Raw genomic sequence first — 17,843 nt, 5'->3', positions numbered from 1 at the left:
CCCCACCCCCTTACCTGCCCTACAGCTCTCGATGCCGCTCACAGACTTCAGCAGGGGGCGCGGCCTCCCTCGTTCTCGCCACAGAGGAAGAAGGACGGAAGCAGAGAATAGACCCTCCCACAAGTAAGCAGCAGGGCTCTCGTGATCCTGGCTGCCGCGGGCCGCATGTTGGACGCCCCTGTTCTATGCTATTCCTGGTGTTGACCCTTGGCTATTTGTACTACGATTGTGCTGCCGTCTCCAGTCCTGACCCTTGGCTTTTGTACCACGACTTTGCTGCCGTCTCCAGTCCCGACCCTTGGCTATTGTTTTACTACTACGCTTCTGTCCTGTGTACTGGGTTCCTCTCCTCAACCCCGACAGGTGGGCTGTTTGGGGACAAAATTGGCTCACGCTGGGCTGTTTGGGGACAAAGTTGGCTCACTCTGGACTGTAATTTGTTAATGTTATGTTGGTGCTGGTCGGGTTCTATGTGGGCAGTGTGGACACCAGGGCTGGCTTTGGGGTGTGCATCCTGTGAGATCGATGCCTGTAATTTAGGGGGTTTTATCTATACCTTTAATGCTTAGTTATTATGTGATTTCCAGTTGATCTGTACCTGCAAAGCTGGGTTTATGTGTTATTCTGTTGATCTGTATCTGCTATGCTATGTTTGCATACATTATTTATGTATACCTGCAAATGCAGGGTTTGTATTTCTTATTCAGTTGTTTTATACATGTACGTGCTGTTTACATGTTTTGTTTATTTGATCTATACCTGAACTACAGGGAGTAAGTAAAAGAGAGGTATGGCTTAATGAATCAGGGACAAAGGGACTCTGGGGATGATTACAGGGGAGAGGATCTCTCAAAGTCACGGTAGGGTCAGAAGAAGGGAAGACTGTACTGACTCTCAAAGTCTTCCCCTAATCTATGGTCAGTGTGGCAAATATTTTTTTGGTGCAGGAGCAGAGGGAGTGATTGCATGCTAGGAAGCCCAAGGAAATGCTTAGGGTACAATTTTTCTATATATGAAAAATGTTTTTGTTACAAAGATTAACTGTTTTTTTATGTATTAAACATACATTATTTTACCAGTGTTTCAAGTGATATATTGTACTTGTTTGCAAAAAAAAGATGGGAAGTGAGGAAAGAGGTATCTGATGGGGAAAAATGCTATCCCCCCAGATTTGTAGGGGTTCCTACGCCCATGCTGGTGTGTGTATTTAGTCATCTGTTTCCTGGCACTTTACTTTCTGTAGGAATAAATTTAACTATGTAATTTTTACTTATCCCGAGAAAAAACGCCCTCTTGAATTTGTAGTCACTTCAGTAGACAAAACGTTCTAGGCCCAGAAATCAGTGAGAGGATTACTCTATTTCAATCTGCATATTTTATTAAAAAGGATTAGTGGCAGTAAATGGCTTCAGGCATCCTGTGTATGATGACTTTTTTTTTTTTAGTGTAATGATTGTTTATCATGGGAGCTGCAGTCAACAACAAAAATAAATAGTGTATAGTGTAGGCCATGACAGCCTCAGTCTATAACTACAATTGGGAATATTAGTTAGTGTTTGTACTGTATACTTAATGCAGCCCCCTAAAAAATAAGCTCAGGCTACAGTTTCTAGCTATTACCATAATAACCAACTAGCAATGTTGGTGGTCAACATCTTGAGATTTGCATTCAAGGAAAGTTAATTTTGTGTAGTGTAGCTCTGTGATGCACAGGAAACATTCTGAGATATTACAAAAAAAAGGTTTGTTAGAGGGTTGTAAAAAATGGACACAAAGGCGTGGAACCAAAATAAGGTTTTGGTAGTTTTGCAGCAATTATGGATAACATTTGACACTCAAAGTGCTGTTATTACATATCTTATGATGTTCAGCTAACCAAATGAATGGCTGAGAAACATAAGAGGGGCAATCCACAGCAGCTGCAGTACCAATCCATGATGATATCAATGTTAACCTTTGGCACACTAGGTGTGACTATCAGGTGTTTTTTCTGCTCTCTATGTCAAGTTATCCTACTCTAACTCCTACCCTACTGTTTCTCCCTCTTACCCGTTTGTCCATCCATGTACCTAGAATCATGTTACTGATCATGTACATCACAAGGTCATATTTACATTAATATATCGGTCTACATTTTAAATAAATATTTCCATTAGTTAACCCCACCACTATCATGCTGCTCCTAGATCACGTGTTATATTAGATTTAACACAGAAGGAACTAATCATGCTGGGTATATTAATGCCACGTACTATGATCACTCAGACATCAATTAACAGATGATGGGAAAACCATTTGCAGGAAAGCCATGAGATGAATAGAAAGCAATATGTAAATGGCAGCATTTCAGGTTCAAGAGAACCTTTTGAGAATTCAGGATATATTCCTGCAAACCTTCATTTTTTATCTTGATATTCTCTTGATATATTAATTCTCCATAGATTTCAAGAGAATATAGGAGAAGCTTAATTAGTCACAGTGGGACTGGTAGCTACATGTAGAAAGTAGCCCTAACATACAGGTTCTTTAATAATTATTTTCTGCCTCATATCAGTGGAAGAGCTTAATCACGTATAATCCTAATCACCAGGAGCTTTAATAAATGTAAACCATTTGCTTTGGAACTCAATATGCCAGTAATATATTTTTGCTTAGGGATGTCTAACTGATTTCCATATATTTATCATTAATAATTATTATTGTTTCTGAAGACTGTAAGGCTCCAAAATAATGGTTAAATGGTTTTCAACACAATTTCTCCATTTCATTTGGTCATAAGGGTCTTGATGGAACGGGAGAAAGTGCTCACTGCAGTGGCTACTGTAGCTGACTGCTTGGCTAACTGTCCCACCACAGTCAAGTTCTGGCCTGCTGTCCGTGTGCTTGACTCCTCTGCTGCCCTAAGCAGAAAGGTATAATTCCTAACAACCTCTTCTACTTTTCCTAGGAGTTCTTGCCTCTGACTTTCTGATCTGACAACAAACACCAGTCTTACAAATGTCTCAATCAGAGAACATAGAACTTGAAAGCTGCAAGTAATTGCAGTTAGCATATGGTGTGGACTTTTATCCACTCCAGCCATTCTTCTACAGGATGCCCGGAACTCCTTGAAACGCAGTGTCAGTTCCTGTTTTTGCTGGCCTAGATTAACATCATCCAATTTTGGTTCTCCAACTTCAGAACTGGATAAGCACTGACGTAGGACTGTTAGTAACTCACTTGTGTCTAGTTGTACTGACAGGAAACCATCAGGTAATGAGTAGGAACGGCCACGTAAGGCACTAACCTTGGCTAGGCTACCCTCGACAGTGGCTGTACGAAGGTCAATCTCCTGAGTATGACAATCTTCAGTACCACTGCATACTGTGGAATCCAGTGCCTGTAGAGTCTGGCTCACTACTGGGTTGGCCTCTGCATTCAGTATTATGCCTGGCAAGATCTGCATAGGAATGGAATATGATAGTTCATCCTTCTCACTACAGTCTTCCAAAGATGAGCGCCTATGGCAGTTGAAGCAGTGACTAATAGAACAGCATTTCTCCACTGATATTGCTTCTTCCTCTTTAGGCAATTTACCATGGATTGAAAATATTTCTTGTTGTTGTGGAAGGATAGCTGTAGTCGTATTTTCCTCCCTACCCCTAAACATCTCCACCGCATTACCTTTAACTACAGTAGGCTCACTATCATTTTTCTGGATGTTGGTAGGATGAAGCTTAGGGGACATCTCTTCCCATTCTTCTTCATTATGTTTTTCTGTCAACTTTGTGTACTGCAGATAAGGTTCTGCTTGTGGAGCAGAGGTGGTCAAAGTCATCTTCTCTGCACCTTTGGATTCCAGGCTGGATGAACGTACCAGTCGGAGTACTGAAGTATCTGTGCCTCTCTGCTCTCTGTTTCTTGGTTCTTGCGCCAACGGAGGGTTAGACAACCCTCGAATGCCCCTTATAATGCGTTTACAATCACAGCTGCGTCGCTGTTCACGGGACATGCCTGGCACTTTTTGAAGGGGACTGCTACGCACCTGGCAGGAGCAGCGCCCAGGCACTAGGCGGTTAGGAGTTTCTTTGTGTTGGGTGCTTACTTTTCCATGTGGTTTCAGCAGTTCTTCTAGGAATTCCATCTCATACTGCTTAACCTTGCGCAATTGTGCCTGGCGCTCATCAGTCTCTCTTCTCATGCGGGTTGGGAAAGTGGCAGAAAATAGGTTCCGCAGCTTGAAGGGCACACGGGCTCTTGGCTTGGCTGGAACATCACAATCCTCCAGCTCAACTGGGGCAGCCAACTTTTCCATGACAAATGAGGCTACAGTGATATCTTTGCCTGATTTTGTAATTTTGGAACTTTCTTTATTAAACATGACGCTGTTTGGCATTGTAGATACCTCTTCTACTGTGATAGTTTTTCCTGATAATTCTTGTTGTTTGCCAAGGTTGGGAGAGGCTGATGGATCCACACAAGTACTTCTTATCTCATGTCCTTCATTCATTTTGTGGTTTTGATTTTGCTCCTCTTGACTTCTAGCAGAACATGCTTTAGCATGAAGCCTCTCATCATCTGTTGGTGATAAACGAAACACACCATGACCTTCACTGCCACTTTCGTTTAATATGTTTGGTGATGACTCTCCTTTTGAGAGGTGATGGTCACAAGGGCTCTCTGTGCAATTTGCTGTTTTTTTCTCACTACATGATGGAGTTTTAGGCATCTTAGGAAGGGACATAGGTAACATAGGTTCAGTAGATCCCTCAGTGAAAGTTGGTGGGTCAACAGTTAGTGACTGTTCAGGGTTTACAGGTACTGAGATGCCATCTGGATGGTCTTTGGGCTTGGCGGGTGATGAAAGTCTAATTATACCATTGTTAAGATTATGTGATAGATCGGACAGTGGAGTGGTTGACTCCTGATTGAGTGCAGTCGTTTCTCTACTTTGTTGTATGATAGATTTGCAAAGTTGGTTAGTATTCAAAGAGGAAGGGGAAGTAAGAACAGCTTGAGCAGTACAAGTCTGGATTCTGAAAGGAAGGTCCTTTCTTGAAAGGAGATTATCCTTGTTAAGGTGAGTCAGGATGTAAGCTGTGTTGTGATGTTGCTTCATAGCGGTCACCACCTCTGATACATCATTCAGCTCTGAGGAATATGTTTCATGTCCAGAGTCTAGAGAGGACTCAGGTGTGATTGCAGCAAGTACAATGAGGCCTAGAAGAGATTGGGTAACAGAAAATGACTATTTGTTAAATACCTGGCATTTGCCATCTATTCCATTTAACCACAGTAATAAATCTATAACATAAGTGTCTATACATAGTCATGACAGCACAACCAGCAAAACATGGGGTCTTCTTAAATAACTGTTCTGAAAATAAATGTATATATAACAGAATCTTAAAAAAAAACACCTTAAGGTTACCTGCTGTGGGTTGGGGTGCTGGGCTAGGGAAATCCTCAGAAGCAGCAAGGGCCTCCAGAGCTTGTAAAGTAGACACAAGAGCATCATCTAGATCCCTTGCATGATCTCTCATTGTCCTTGTTTGGACATTGTCTATTAATGTTACAGGCAAGTCTTCATACCTAGATCCTGAGATTATGTTACCAATCTCTTGTCTTGTACTTTCCTCATGCTTGGTTTCCTCCTCATCAGAAATGTTGTCTTCAAATCCTGGTGGGGGTGGGGCTGCAGACGGCAGAAGTGATGTAGTCTCTTGAACCTCTTTTTCCCTTACGTCTCCATCTTTCTCATTTTCCCTTTCATCTTTTTCTTCCTCTTTCTCATGTTCGGGAGGCGGCAAAGAAATTAGGTCCACTATGTTATCACTGCAGGTGGAGGAACTACATAAATTTGCACATCTAATACCCACAAGGCGGCTTTTCATTTTGGCTTTGCAGGAATCACAGTAGAACTGGGTGGCCTCCAATTTCACCTTGGTGTCCATAGTGAAGGAACGGGAGCGGCTGACCTCGGTCGAATCCCTGAACTCAGATGTACCATTCTCACTTGATGACCCTTTAGACGTAGGATCAGATTTTGTTCTTGGTCGGGCCTCCTCTGTGACTGTGTTTTGGTTGATGTCTCTTCTGTCCCTTCCTCGTAGTTTGACATAGCAGAGACTGATAGGCTTCGGGCCCTGGGAGGTAGCAGGGGAACCAGTAATTGTGACTTTTGCATTGGGGAGTTCTGAAGAAAGGCCGGAGGTGAGTGGTGTCTTGACAGATGTTGGTATGCGTGACACTGTGGGCATACTGAGGTGATCTGAAACATAAAGACACATATCTCAGTGAGTTTATTGATATTTATCATGTTTTCAGTGGCTACTTTAAGATAACTCCATTCTAAATTTGCTGCTGAACGTCTTTTTACATTTTTTTGCCAAGGTCTGAAGACATGAGATCATTATAGGTGACAGAAGTGACAATGTTAAACCAATCTGAAATTAAGTAATGAAAACAGGCATATTACTTTACAGTAGCACTGTTCCTTTTGTTCTTTCATCCTCCCAGTGCCCTGCAAATTGCATCATAATAGGCAAAGTACCTATGTATGTATCCTTAATTCCAGCCTCCTTCACTGCTGTATGCAAAAAATAAATAAAAAACAGATAAGAACCTTGCAAGCCAATTTTTCTACTGCTGTAAGGACTCAAACAAGGCACCCGGTGAATGGTTGAGTGGGTGGGTGAATGAATGAAGTTAGTAGTAAATAAGTTAGTGTTTAGGGGCAGAAATGGCACAGGTAGGCTGAATAGGGGGGCAGAGGTGGCACAGGCAGGCTGATTATGGGGCAGAAATGGCACATGTAGGCTGATTAGGGGGCAGAGGTGGCACAGGCAGGCTGATTAGGGGAGCAGAAGTGGCACAGGTAGGCTGGTTCAGGGGTAGAGTTGACACAGGCAGGGGATTTCATGGGCAGAGTTGGTACAGGCAGGCTGGTTCAGTGGCAGAGGTAGTACAGGCAGGCTGCATCAGGGGCAGAGGTGGCACAGGCAGGTTGCTAAAGGGGCAGAGGCCTACCAAGTCTGGCTTAGTGTATAGTAATAGGCGTTATGCTGCACTGCCGTCAATGTCTACATGTCAGTGTATAATGGTGGGAATTAAGCTGTACCACATCTGTTCTGTAAATGTAATTTATTTAAATTTATTTATTCACACTTTATTGGGACTAGGTTTATATAGCCACTTTACAAGGGGGAAATAGAGTTGATATACAACAGGAACAGATTATCATAATTAACACGTAAATGGCAGGGGATTACACGGAAAACAATGGTACCAGACAAATCTCCTCACACAGATAACAATAGATAATACACAACAGAGGCAAATGGACTGGTGGTCTAGCATCCGTTACAATATGGATACATGTGCAACAAAGATATACTTGGCATTTAACAGTCACAAATTCTATGTTTCACAGATTACATTTTTCACTGGTTTAATCGCAAGAAAATCCAAAAGCCAAATTTTGTGGGTAAGGCTTAAAAGGTCAGATGCTATTTTAGACTACTTGCCTTCTTTAAAGGCCTTTATGACGGCATCTCTCATGGACTGATTCTTAATTAAAGCCCCAGGGTCAATTGCCCAGATACATTTAAAACTGTGACAGTAAAAAAGTTGAATTGAGGTACTATTTGATTGCGTACTTTACTGTCATTTCAGTCCTCTGATTTGAGGGACTTTCCTCAAATTTGCTAAATGCTTCCAGAGAACAACCTCTGAAAACACAAAATGTGTTTTTGTTAGGTTTGAAGGGATCTGGTAGCAAGGGGACCCGCTAGGTTTTCTATTGAGAAGGGAGGGAATTTATTTATTTATTTTTTTAATTTTTTTTTTTTTTGCAAGCAGTAGAGAAAGTTATTCCTTAAATTTTTTTTGTTTTTTTTTTAAATCAAAAGGGGGCGAATATATGATTTAAAACGGGCCGATTCCCAGTGCCCGATCCTCTTGATAACAGAGTCACTCAGGCCCCATGTAGCCGCCTGCGTGGCTGCCCCAATACGGAAGGAATGAGAACAATATTCACGAGGGGGAAGAGACAGAGTAGCCAAGCAGCGCCGAAACACGGCAAGGAATTGAAAACAGGAAAGGAAAGAGCCATCCTCGTGAATCAGCAACGGCTCATTGCTGTGAGGCCTGACATCCAAGTAGTTCTGCAAGAAAAGCAGCGGGCAGAGATTGCTGCCCTCGAAACACGCTAAATGCACCGTAAAACCTTTCCCACATCTGTCCGCAGTCTGCAATTTCGTTCTCAACATCAGGGAGATGCTGAGCCCTAAGGTATACATTGAAACGTAAACAAAGAAAAAGCAGAGCGCACAATAACTTAAACCCTTAACGTCCATTGCCGGGTCAGGCACGTCATGCAAAACGGTCACTTAACGACCTATGACGTGCCTGACACGTCATCAGACTTAAACAAGCTTAGAAAGTGATCAATGATCACTTTCTAAGCTTAAACGGTGTTGCTGTAATGCCTCGATGTCGAGGCATTCAGCAACACCGAGATCGGCATGATGGGCCATGTCTGGCCCCTCCCCGGGGCGGCAACAGCCGCCATACATTGTATGGCGGCGGACGCCCGTTTTAAAAGCGTTTAGGAGGCGATCAACGATCACCTCCTAAACTTCAATGGTGTCGCTGGAATGCCTCGATCAGGAGGCATCCAGCGACACCAAACACTTACCTCTTGATGGACTGTGACCGCTCCGGAGAGCGGTCACAGCCGCAGCTGCACGCAGTCTTCACCATCCGCAAGATGGCGGCGGCCCGGGAAAAAAAATAATAAAGTTGAAAAAGTTCGCTAGACTGTCGGTCTCCTGACCTTCTAGAGAACTCTGGCTCCACTTGCTGGTTGAATACAGGTACTGCATTCAACCATACAAGTCAATGGAGGCCAGCTTTCTAATCACTATGTGATTAGTAAAATATTTAAAAAAAAAATAAAAAAATAAAAAAAAAATAAAAAAAGAAAAAGCTTAAAAAAAACATGGTAACATTTAAAAATTATTATGCTTTAGAGGAACTATCCAGTTCCAGCAAAATGTAAAAAAAAAGTCCAAAAAGAGTAAAATAAATAAAATTAAAAAATAAAGTTTATTATTATGAGCAAGTGCTAAAATTAGCGCTGTATCTTCCCAAAAATCCTGACGTGGAAAAATTTAAATAAAAGCATTTCAAATACCCAAGGGGTGTCTAATTTAAAAAAATGAATGGTTTGATGGGGTAAATTGGAGTGGCCGGGCTCAAAGATAGGGCATAGGCACAGACTGACCGAAATGGGGGGAAAAAAAAGCGCACGTCCAAAATGTGGCATTTTAACCTCAAACACCAGACAAACCCATACATGTGGGGTATGACTGAACTCGGGAGATGTTCCTGAACACATATTAGGGTGTTGTTTGATAGTGACGTATACCTGGAGCTATAAATTTATACCCAAAATACAATTTGTGTGAAAAAAAAATAAAAAAAAAATACTACCACAAAGTGTGGCAAAGGCTGGTGGTAGAATCTGATGCATGGAAAGGGTTAAATACTACCATTTTAAGTACCTTGGGGTGTCTAGTTTTCAAAAATATATGGTTTTATGAGGTAAATTGTAGTGGCCAGGCTCAAAGATAGGGCATAGGCACAGACTAACCAAAATAGGGGAAAAAAAGCGCACTTCCCAAATGTGGCCTTTTAACCCCAAACAGCAGTCAAACCCATGCATGGGTGGTATCACTGTACTCGAGAGATGTTATTGAACACATATTAGGGTGTTGTTTGATAGTGACGTATACCTGGAGCTATAAATGTATACCCAAAGTACAATTTGTGTAGAAAAAATACCAAAAAAATACTAACAAAGTGTGGCAAAGGCTGGTGGTAGAATCTCATGCATGGAAAGGGTTAAAATACTAGCATTTGAAATACCTTGGGGTGTCTAGTTTTCAAAAATATATGATTTGATGGGGTAAATTGCATTGGCCGGCTTCAAAGATACCCGAAATGGCACATGGGGGGAAGAATTACCAGATTTGGAAAAAATGGTTTTGAAATAGCAAAACGCTACCTGTACTTAATGCTCCATAACGTGCAGAAAAAAGCAAAAAAACATAAAAACATTGGGTATTTCTAAACTCAGGACAAATAGTAGAATATATTTAGTAGGGTTTTTCATTAGCTTTTTTGGATGAGTAAAAGATTTTTGGGGTAAAAGTCAGAAAATGTGGGGTTTTTTTACATTTTTCATCATATTTTATTACTTTTTTTTATGGGAAATTAGATAATATGATTAAAACAATGGTATCTGAAGAAAGCCCTTCTTGTCCTGAAAAAAACAACATATAATTTGTGTGGGTTCACTAAATGAGTGAAGAGAAAATTACATCTAAACACGAACACCGCAAAAGTATTAAAACAGCCTCGGTCCCAATGGTACAAAAGGTAAAACACAGCCTGGTCCTTAAGGGGTTAACCGGAGGAGAGGAAGCAGTAATGCTCTTAATGGCATGAACTACGCTCAAATTGTCGCAATAAAAACGCACCTTTTTGTTGCGCAGCAAATCGCCCCAAATGTAAACAGAGACCAAGATCCGGAAAAGCTCCAAAAAGGTAAAATTATTGGTTAACCCCTCGTCACGCCAGCACTGAGGCCAAGCCCCAACACTCCAGTGCCCACAAAAGTACGCACCATATGCACCTGCCGCATCAGTCCAGAGGCACAGATCGTAGTTCGAAACTTTGTTATCCAACCACAGGGTTTGTCTGTTAAAATCACGCAGAAAAACATCCCACACGCGCAAGTCATCCCTATGTTCAGCAGTCACCCTAATAAAATGGTGGGGGGCACGCGCCCCAGCCGTGGCTAATGACAAACGCCTACAGAAAATACGCCCCATAGGGATAATTCTACAGGTGAAATTCAATTTACCAAGGAGGGATTGTAATTCCTTTAAGGTGACCTTCTTCTGAAAAACCACAGCCCGTACCGTAGACCTCAGATCGACAACCTTGTCTAACGGGAGACGGCAACACATTACCCTCGAGTCGATCTCAATACGCAGAAATTTAATAACCTCAGAAGGACCCTCTGTCTGTTCGGGAGACAAAGGAACCCCAAAAGAATCCATGACACACTGCGTAGTTTGTAACAGAACGCGACAAACCCAGGAATTCGGAGGGCCAATGCACAGAAAATCATCAAGATAGTGGATCAGGGAGGGAATCCTAGATTCCGTCCTAATGACCCAATCCAAAAAACTGCTGAAAGTTTCAAAGTACGAACATGAGATGGAGCAACCCATGGGGAGACAACGATCCACATAAAATTGTCCATCCCATTTGAAACCCAACAACCTGAAACTGTCCGGGTGAACCGGAAGGAGCCGAAAAGCAGCCATCAAGGTACCGGCTCGAAGGGCGTATAGGAAACCATGCAATATTCCCTATCTATCCCATCATTTACCGAAGAGCCCTTCGGATAGGACAAGTGATGGATCAATCTAAACTTGCCTGCCTCTTTTTTAGGGACAACACCTAATGGAGAGACAATCAAATCAGAAATAGGGGGAACCGAAAGGGGCCCGCTATTTTCCCCAAGGCAATATCCTTCCCCAATTTCTCGGCGACCACCTCAGGAAAGGCCAACGCAGATTGTAAATTCTTAACTTCAAGTGAACTCCGTGTAGCCTGACAAGGAATATGAAAACCTTCCGTAAAACCAAACCACAACAGTTCCGTAGCCACCTCATCCTCATAACGCTGGAGCCACGGTGCATCACGCGAGCGTTCACCGGCGTTGTCCCCTTTTGCAACAGCACTTGTGGCTGAAGCCGATTTTGCCTTTTTAAAGCATTTAGAGGACGCATGGGCACCCCCACAGACAGAAGACTCGTGTTTATATCGGCATGAAGCGCCCCATCGACACAGGCACTGGTTGAGCTGCCAGCAACAGCCTTTTTTGTTGCCTGCCGGAGACGCGGCCGCCGAAGCACCCCCGGCAGCCCCTGGAAAGGGAGTACTAGAAGACCTGGCTGGGGCAGTAACCCAGAGCCACAAGGCAATATCCTTGTGGTCCCAACGAATATTCTTCTGGACCGACATACGCTGCCGAAATTGTTCATCATAACGGAGCCATGCCATACCTCCATACACCCGATAAGCTTCGCCTATGCTATCCATGTAGCAGAACAACCCCGAGCAATGCTCTGGGGTCTTCTCGCCGATAAAGCTCGCCAAGATGGCAAAAGCTTGCAACCAGTTGGTAAATGTGCGAGGAATGAGGCAATAGCGCTGTTTTTCTTCCTTCTCCTTCTTACTCTCATCCCCTTTGGAGCACCTATCCAAATTAAATTTCTCCAATGGAAGAAAAAAAATGTCAATATACTCGCCTCACCTCTTGTTTGAGATGCGACCCAAGCGGACCCTCAAAGCACACATAAACCTCCCCACGTGCGGAATCACCAACCCTTTCAGCCTTGTCAGAACTTTTCTCCGTAGCCTTTTCAACCACCCGCGCTGACGGCGCCGCCGCAGCCGCAGGCGGAGGAACGCTCCTAGAAGATTTTCGTCTGCTGGCAGAAGACCTCCGAGACGCTACATCAGACTGGGTAGCCCTGTGAGCCCCGGGGGAAGCTGAAAGTCTGGGTCTTCTGGCGGGCCCCCTGGCCATCTCCGGGCTGAGGTATTTCAAATACTACCACCCTTTGTCAAACTTTGTCGTAGTAATTTATTTTATTTTTTTATCACACAAATTGTACTTCAGGTGTTGTTCCTGGTATATGTCACTGTCACACAACCTCCCAATAGGTGTTCAGCAACATCTCCCAAGTACAGTGATACCCCACATGCATGGGTTTGTCGGGTTGTTTGGGAGGTAATGTCCCACATTTGGGAAGTGTGTATTTTATTACTTGGAACTTTCACATCTGGTCCTACTGCCCCCATGTCCTAAGTGGGCCATCTTTGAAGCCGACTAATTGAATTTATCCCATCAAACCATGTATTTTTAAAAAACAGACACCCAAGGGAATTTCAAATGCTGGTATTTTAACCCTTTCCATGAACGAGATTCTACCACCAGCCTTTGCTAAAGTTTGTGCTAGTAATTTTTTTAAAAAATTTCCCCCACACAATTTGTACTTAAGGAATTTATAGGTCCTGGTATATGCCACTGTCAAACAACACCCCGATATGTGTTCAGCAACATCTCTTGAGTACAGTGATATAAACCATGCAGGGGCTTGTTGGATTGTTTGGGAGGTACACTTTTGGTCCTTTTGCCACCATGTCCTATTTGGGTCATCTTTGAACCTGGTCATTTCAATTTAGCACATCAAAACGTTTATTTTTGAAACCCAGACACCCCAGGCTATTTCAAATGGTGGTATTTCATTCCTTTTCATGCACTAATTTTAACACCAACCTTTGTCAAAATTTCTGGTGGTATTTCCCCCTTCCACACACACATTGTACTTCAGATGTGAATTTACAGCTCCTGGTATATGTCACTGTCAAACACCCCCCTATATGTGTTCAGCAACTTTTACTGAGTACAGTGATACCTCCCATGCATTTGTCTGGTTGTTTGGGGCTAAAAGGCCACATTTAAGAACTGTGCTTTTTTTCCCATCTGGGTCCAATATACCATATCATATTTTTTTTTTTTAGGTAGAAACCCCTTGGGTATTTGTAATGCTAATATTGTAACTCTTTCCATATCAGGATTTTTGAGACGATACAGAGCTAATTTTATCACTTGCTCATAAAAATAAACTTTTTTAAAAATATATTTTTGGACTTTTTTTTTTTTTTTACATTTTCTTAGAACTGGATGGTTTCCATGATGGTGACATCACTGCATAATTATTTTTAAATATGACCACATTTTTATTGTTTTTTAAGCTATTACATTTTTTTCCCATTTTTTAAATTTTATTTTTAATATTTTACTAATCACATTGCGATTAGAAAGCTGGGCTTCATTAACTTGCATGGTATTAAAACGCAGAATCTGTATTCAAACTGTAGGGGTAGCCAGAGTTGATCCCCTCATAAACTATTTTAAAACAGTGTATAGCAGACGTTGACACCCCGGGGAGGGCTACACAGAGCCCCTGATGCCGATCTCAGTTTAAGCAAAGAAAGCAATCATAGATCACTTTCTAAGCTTGTTTAATGCCATGACGTGCCAGGTACATCACTGGTTTTTAAGTGACTGTTTTTCCGTGACACCATTCACACTACTTACTAGACTTGGGCACCAGGGGGCTCTTCGTGTTCGTCTTCGTGCTCGTCTTCGGCAAAAAAAAAACTTCGTATTCCGCGAATATTCGCCTGGTCCTGTCTTCTCTTCGGGCGAATATTCGCGGACATTCTTCGTGTTCGGGTTTTCTTCGTTTTCCCCGGTTAAGGGGTTAAAACGGGGTTAAAGCCGCTCTGGCGCCAGGAGTTTAAATGTCCGTATGAGCAACTCTATTGGTCGTCAGCAGGGGGCTCGTCTGCCATTGGTTGATGGCAGACGAGCCCCCTGCTGGTGACCAATAGGGTCGCTCGTACAGACTGTTAAACTCCTGGTGCTGTAATTGTCCGGCAGATCCCGCTGGTGTCCCTGTTCTATCATTTATTAACTGATAGAACAGGGAGACCAGTGGGATCTGCCGGGTAAGTTGCAGCATTGGGATTTTAAAAGTCTGTACGAGCAACTCTGTTGGTCGCTCGTACAGACTTTTAAAACCCCAATGCTGCAACTTACCCGGCACATCCCACTGGTCTCCCTCCCTGTTCAATTAATTAAATGTCCGTACGAGCGAACAATAAAGTCGCTCGTATGGACATGTAACTAATGGAACAGGGAGGGAGACCAGTGGGATCTGCCGGGTAAGTTGCAGCATTGAGGTTTTAAAACCCCAATGCTGCAACTTGCCCTGCAGATGCCACTGGTCTTTAACTAATTGAACAGGGAGGGAGACCAGTGGCATCTGCAGGGTAAGTTGCAGCATTGGGGTTTTAAAACCCCAATGCTGCAACTTACCCGGCACATCCCACTGGTCTCCCTCCCTGTTCAATTAATTAAATGTCCGCACGAGCGAACAATAAAGTCGCTTGTACGGACATTTAACTAATTGAACAGGGAGGGAGATCAGTGGCATCGGCAGGGTAAGTTGCAGCATTGAGGTTTTAAAACCCCAATGCTGCAACTTGCCCTGCAGATGCCACTGGTCTTTAACTAATTGAACAGGGAGGGAGACCAGTGGCATCTGCAGGGTAAGTTGCAGCATTTGGGTTTTAAAACCTCAATGCTGCAACTTACCCGGCAGATCCCACTGGTCTCCCTCCCTGTTCAATTAGTTAGGGGTTAACTTAGTTTTTTAAAGGGTTAAGGGGCCGTGCAAGTGAGCCTATTGGTCGCTTGCACGGCCCTTAAACCTATGGATTTCCGCTTCCGTTAACTCCTTCGATGCTGTGTTAGATAACGCAGCATCGAAGGGGTTAACGGGAGCAGAAATCCATAGGTTCGCTGTCAGGGGTTACAAAGACTGTGCGAGTGAGCCTATTGGTCACCTGAAGGGTCTTCCTCTGGCATCAACCAATTGGTTGATGCCAGAGGAGGTCCCTGTAGGCGACCAATAAGCTCATTCGCACTGCCCTGTAACCCGTGACGGCGAACCTGCGGATTTCCACCTCCGGGAACTGCTGCTAAGCCGCGAAGACAAGGTAAGTTAGAAGAGGGGGGGAGAATGGTAGATGAAGACAATCACGAAGATCTTGGTGGTGTGTGTCTTCGTCTTCGCCTACGTTTTACCGCCGCCGTCTTCTCTTCGGCGTGTCTTCGGAACGAACACGAAAACGCACTCTTCGTGTTCGTTTCCATGTTCGCCCGAAGACGAATGCACAAGTCTACTACTTACCGTTACGCCAATTTCTTCAGAGGAAGCGGTGCCATATGTTCCGTGAAAGGCATAGAGAGGCCATCAATTCCTTTTCCTCGATCATTGAACATTTTTTGCCTTTCAAGATCCTTTACCTCTTTGCCATTTCTGCATTACTAAACTTCTGGACTCACCTCTCATTATATAAATAAAAAAGGTTCCCTCAGAGATACGACAGTCAAAGAGGTGCAGCAGCAGAAGTAGTAGAGCCTGGGCAGGCAGACACTGGCACATCAATGAACAGGACTGGATTTTCCCAATATTAACCCCTTGACGACAATTGACGTAGTGGGACTGAAAAAACATTCAGTTAGCGATAATTGACGTGCCAGGACCGTCATGGCTTTAAACGGGTGTAGAAAGCTATCTACATTCGCTTTCTGCACCCAAACAGTGTTGCTGTTATGCCTCGATGTCAAGGCATTCAGCAACACCGAGATCGGCATTGGGGGCCCCTCCCCGGGGCGTCAACGTCCGCCACACACTGTATGGTGGAGGACGCCCGTTTTAAAAGTTCAATGGTGTAGCTGAAATTCTTTGATAGTGTGGCAACACCAAACACCCACCCCAGGACGCGCTGTGACCGTTTTGGAAAGCGGTCCAAACCCCCACTGCAAGATTTTGCCACTCAAAAGATAGCAGAGCGTCCTTTAAAAAAATAGAGAACTTAACAAAGTTAACTCTTGCTCCCCTTGCAGGCTTAATACAGGTACTGCATTTAACCATGCAAGTCAATGGAGCCTAGCTTTCTAATCACAATGTGATTAGTAAAATAAATGTAAAAAAACAAGCAAAAATAAAAATAGTTAAAAATAGTTAAAAATGGCAACACGTAAAATTGATCTTCCACTGATGTCACTGATCAGGGGAACCTTCCAGTCCCAAAAAATGTAAAAAAAAATATATATCTATATACACTCACTGGCCACTTTCTTAGGTAAACCTTGCTGGTAGGCCCGGACTGGCCATCGGGCACAAACAGGGACGGATTGACGTAGGGGCTGATGGAGCTGCAGCTCTAGGCCCCTACCTTAAAATAGGCCCAGTCAGCACCGGACTGACTGGGCCTATGCGGCCTCTACGGCAGTCCTTAACCCAGGGCAAAAGGGGCACCTGCCCCTTAAGCCCGCAGCAACTGCGAACGGGCCCGCCACTTCAGGGGGCTTGGGCAGGCCTTAGGGGTGTGCGGCCGCACTGGGCGCTACGGCAGCCCGGGACTTAAATTACACACAAAAAACACACACACAAAAAACCCCGATGTTTTAATTTAAGTCCTGGGCAGGGGCACAAGCGGTCGCTGGTAAAGTTTTCAGCAACCGCTCGGCACCCCTCACTCTCCGTGACTCTGTCGTGGTGCCGGCGTTTAATGCTGAGCATCGGAATATGATATCACCCTTACGAAATAATTACTGCAGTTTTTCTGAAGTAATACTGCAGTTTTTTGGACATGAAAAAACTGCAATACTGCACTTTTACTGCAGTATTACCGCACTTTTACTGTAGTATTACTGCACATTTACTGCACTTTTACTGCAGTATTACTGCACATTTATTTATTTATGCATTTGTACTTACAAAAATAACTGCAGTAAAACTGCAGTACAGTGAAGTACAAATGCAGTAAAACTGCAGTAAATGTGCAGTAATATCCCAGTAAAAGTGCAGTATTGCAGCTTTTTCATGTCCAAAAAACTGCAGTATTACTTCAGAAAAACTGCAGTAATTTCTTCGTAAGGGCATATTCCTGCGCTCAGCTGTGAAGTGTGCACCACGGCAGACTGGTAAGACGGACGCCTCGCGCCCCCACTGCTGGATTCCGGCAACAAGGAAAGTGAGGATAATGAGAAGTAGGGAGAGGGGGGTTGATAGTGAGAAAGGGACAGAGGGGATAGATAGTGAGGAGGGGGGTAGATAGTGAGAAGTGGCGGGGGGGAA

At 43.6% G+C, this 17,843-nt stretch overlaps 1 protein-coding gene across 1 annotated transcript in view; it reads right to left on the bottom strand.

Moving 5' to 3' along the window:
- Positions 1–2,764: 2,764 nt before the first annotated feature.
- The window catches only part of LOC149282318 (FERM and PDZ domain-containing protein 3-like), a 216,976-nt gene continuing 201,897 nt past the window's right edge, over positions 2,765–17,843 (bottom strand). The window contains exons 13-15 of the mRNA XM_089498372.1: positions 5,411–6,250; positions 4,930–5,199; positions 2,765–4,557 (exon numbers count right to left, since the gene is read on the bottom strand). Of these exons, the coding sequence (XP_089354498.1) occupies positions 2,765–4,557; positions 4,930–5,199; positions 5,411–6,250 (2,903 nt within the window). The remainder of the gene's footprint in view (positions 4,558–4,929; positions 5,200–5,410; positions 6,251–17,843) is intronic.

The sequence above is a fragment of the Sceloporus occidentalis genome, unplaced genomic scaffold (genome assembly GCF_023333645.1).
Source record: "Sceloporus occidentalis isolate IW3139 unplaced genomic scaffold, rSceOcc1.0.p SCAF_119, whole genome shotgun sequence".
Taxonomy (NCBI): Eukaryota; Metazoa; Chordata; class Lepidosauria; order Squamata; family Phrynosomatidae; genus Sceloporus; species Sceloporus occidentalis.
The sequence above is the reverse complement of the archived record's forward strand: the minus strand, read 5'-3'. Positions and strand labels throughout refer to the sequence as shown.